Source organism: Myotis davidii, unplaced genomic scaffold, assembly GCF_000327345.1.
Source record: "Myotis davidii unplaced genomic scaffold, ASM32734v1 scaffold132, whole genome shotgun sequence".
In the NCBI taxonomy this organism is placed as follows: Eukaryota; Metazoa; Chordata; class Mammalia; order Chiroptera; family Vespertilionidae; genus Myotis; species Myotis davidii.
The window spans coordinates 1,131,052-1,134,778 of record NW_006285258.1 but is presented as its reverse complement, the minus strand read 5'-3'; the positions used below and the strand labels follow the sequence as shown (position 1 = coordinate 1,134,778).

The 3,727-nt window shown below is 53.1% G+C and overlaps 1 protein-coding gene across 1 annotated transcript in view; it reads right to left on the bottom strand.

The window, feature by feature from the left end:
• The window catches only part of GNB5 (guanine nucleotide binding protein (G protein), beta 5), a 28,114-nt gene extending 24,662 nt beyond the window's left edge, over positions 1-3,452 (bottom strand). The window contains exons 1-3 of the mRNA XM_015558907.1: positions 3,379-3,452; positions 3,025-3,128; positions 2,020-2,156 (exon numbers count right to left, since the gene is read on the bottom strand). Coding sequence (XP_015414393.1) covers positions 2,020-2,156; positions 3,025-3,128; positions 3,379-3,452 — 315 coding nt within the window. The remainder of the gene's footprint in view (positions 1-2,019; positions 2,157-3,024; positions 3,129-3,378) is intronic.
• Between the last annotated feature and the right edge of the window lie 275 nt (positions 3,453-3,727).

The following is a 3,727-nucleotide window of genomic DNA, read 5'->3' as shown; positions in this document are numbered from 1 at the left end:
GCCCCCAGCCCAGCATTCACTCCGTGGCTTCCTCCACCGCACTGCCGGCCTGCCTGTCCTCGCTGCCCACCCGCTGTGTGCTCTGGAGAGAAAAAGGCGCCCACGAGGCTAAAATCAGTCTGAGAGGATGAAATGTGGGCCCTCCGTGAGCACAGCTTATACAACAGGGCCTGTGGGCCTGCCCAGACGATACCTCCACCCCAGCCCTGACCCACGCGGTCAGGCTGACTCATCTCCTGCCTTTTAAGGGAGAAGGGCGGCTCTGAGTCACTCCAGGTGTGTTCCAGAGCCTTCCGGCTGCCCCAGCTCCTTGCCACATCCCAGCCACTCTCTCTGCAGCAGACACGGGTGGATGCAGGCTGTCAGCCCTCCGCCCCTGCCTCCCTCTCTAATCAGAGGGTACATGCCTGACAAAAAATCCAACATATATTATCCTTCAAGGATAAAACAGTCTGAAAGGCTGGGTGGCAACACGCACATCTCAATAACCACAAGTGAGCATTTGAAAAAACAATGTCCAGAAAGAAATGCTCTAAAATAAAAACAATGGTTGTGACAGGGTGGTGGCAGCAAGACCCTTCCTGTGTTCTCTTTTCCGGTGCTTCTTAAATGTGGTGAAGTACGAGCGCTAATGGACATAAAAAAAGCAAGCGCTACGTGTCATACCAGACTGGTAGCTAATACAGGAGATTAATGACACGGGTCCTGTCAGAACAACCCTGACGTGGATGTTGGAGCTGAGGATCATGTAGGATATATACAGTGTTTATACTTAAAAGGGTTATTAAAAACAACAACAAACTGTCCTTTGAAAAAGCTGGGATGAAGGCAAGGGTGAAAGGAAGCCCAAACTGGCTATGAAAATACGTGACCTCAGTTTACAGTTGTATGTTCAATGCATGTAACATCACAATAAACCTAAAAAGTATTAAGCAGTGGCCGCCAGGCCCCAAGAATCCCCCGTCATGCTGGTCTCACGCAGCTCGATGGGCCTCTCCCTCATTATATCAGGTTGGTCTGTGTGAGGCCAGGTCAGAGAGGCCCTGGGCGTGGAGGCGTGGCTTCTGCCTCCCTCTCCCTCTCTTGGATCACGTGCTCTGGGGTTGCCCCCAAGCCCCCAAGTCCTGAGCAGCCCTGTGGGAGGCCCCCAGGGAGCGGAACTAAACCTCCAGCCCAGCCATGTGAGTGAGCCACCGCAGAGTGAGCCTCGGCCTCGTCGCCGCCTGCAGCCCACGAGCGTCCAGCCCGCACGCCCCTGAGAGACCCGAGCCGCCACCCAGCCAAGCTGCCCAGGTTCCTGACTCTCAGGAGCCACGCGGGAGAATAAACATTTGTTGTTTGCAGTTGCTAACTTTTGGGGTAATCTGTCATGCAGCAATAGATTACTAATATAAGATGTAAAATAAACTATGTCAACTATACAAAATGAATGAAAAATTAGGCTTCACAAAATATATATATCTTTTTTTTTCATCCTCATCACCAGATAGGGGTGGGTTCTCAGAGCCCTTATCCTAGAGAACTGTTTTTATTTTTATTGTTTAAAGTATTCCACCCGCCCGTGCCCTGCCTTCTGGAGAACTGTTTTTAAATAGTCTTTACAAACTATATATCTTAAATGTGTTCTTTAAGGCATAAAATTGCTCAACAAGCCATGGTGGCCTCTCAACCACGTGGCCCTCAATCTGGGAAAACCCACTGTTTTACAGTTGGTTTCCCTCACAAATAAGACCGTGAGGTACGCTCAGGAAGAAACAGTTTTAACTGGAGAGTCAAATAGAGTTTGCGACGTTGCAGCAGGACCAATTCCAAATCTCCCCAAATTAGCGCGGCTCCGCGGTGTAGAAGAACTCTTAGAAGAACTCTCAGCCACGCCACACGCCACACTCGCGTCCTCTGGCCCTTCGACTGCAGGGCCAGAGGCGGAAAGCCCAGAAAGGATGTTGAGAAGGACGGCTCTCGCCCCCTCCGCCATGAAATCAGAAAGCCGCTCACCAGCACACAACAGGCGCCACGTACCTGCGAGGAGCTCACGATCCTCCGCTTGTCTTTGCACCAGTCCATGCAGAGCACTTTGTTCCCGTGGCCTTTGAGGGTTCTCCTGGTCTTCATGACAAACTGCCCCAGCGCCTCCACCCGCTCCGCCACCTGGTGCACTGGGAGGACAAGGCCACAGTCAACCTGCTGCCAAGGCCAGGCTCTGAGCCAGACGCGGCTCAGGGAAGACACTGGGCTTTCTCTCAGCCCCGCTGGACTCTCCTTGACGCTGCCAGGCCCTCGCCTGCTCTCTCCTTTAGGCTTAGAAGAGGGCAGAGACACAGTGTCGTTCTCTCTGTGTGCTTTTCAAGCCACTGCCGCACGTGCACGCTGAGGGACTAAGGACAAGACCACCTGAATCTGTAAGGCACTGTACAGAATTCTGCAGTCGAAGGGCCACAGCTCTGCAGGCGGGGCAGGTGGCAGCCGAGTGCAATTGCTATCCCCATTCACAGGTGAGGAGACTGAGGCGCACAGGGGTCACTTGGCTAATACAAGTTCATACGACTCACGGGGAGGGAAGCTGCGGCTTCTGGTTCTTTTATCTACCACGTTCTCATCACAAGGAAAAGTGACTTTACAAAAACTACCCGGGCAGGTGCCGTCGTGTGTGCTCACGCTGCTCTGTGGCAGGCCCTGCGACTCCTAACTGACCCCCTGTGCCTCGTGTGGGCCTGGGACACAGTAGGCGACCCACCCACATACTGCAGGAACGAACGGCCGAGCAAACCACTTTGGGTTCACCGGAAACTCCCAGTGTCGGCACAGATCAAGGCCATGTTCTAGAAGCCTGAACACAGGACCTAGGGGAGGTGCCTATACCAGGAAGGAGCTCCAAAAACCAGTCTTCCAGGGGCCGGGCCACAGCCCCTCTCATGGGGCTCAGGGAGAGCTCCGAGGGGTTTATCCAGATGCTGCCACTGCCGAGTCTCAGAGGGAGACCAGGTCCCACGGAGCAGAAAGGGTCCCAGAGGCCGTCCCGTCCACCCCCACGTCGTGCAGGTGGGGAACCCAGGCGAGGGATCCTGTGGCTCCTCCTGCTCACGGAGCCCCATTCTCTTTCTGGTAGAGGCTGAGTCCAAGCCTCCTTCCTTTAAACCTCTCCGCTGGGGCTTCTTCAGCCAGGAGCTGCTGCGGTGCCCACCAGCTTCCTTCAGAAGTCCGGGCTGAGAGGGGCTGACGCGCCTCCTAGGGAAACCCTTCCTTCCTGCTTCCCGCCCTCCCTTTCCTCTAAACACGCCAGTGTGCTTTCCTAAAGAGAAGGAGCTCTTACATAACCACAGTGTAATCACCAAAGTCAGAAAACGAACACTGAAACAATTCCACGCCTAACCCACAGACCTCACGGGGAGGCCCTCTAGCGTCCCACACAGCTTTAGAGCAGGCAAGTCAAACTTGTGGACCGCAGGCTGCATGCAGCCCACAACGAATATTTTTGTGGACTAGCCAATATAACAGTGTGTAAGAAAACATTAATTTTATCATTGCTCTTATTCTATTTTATACTATACTTTTCTAAATAAACCTTCGTTTCTATGAAAATTGAAGCTTGTGTGTTTTTGCAGCCCGCCGAAACTTAAACCTTGTTTATTTGGCCTGTGTTAGCCTTTGAGTTTGACATGCTTGCTGTAGAGCAATGGAGACCCCAAGATCCTGGACTGCATTCAGTTTTCACATTTCTCTCAGGCCC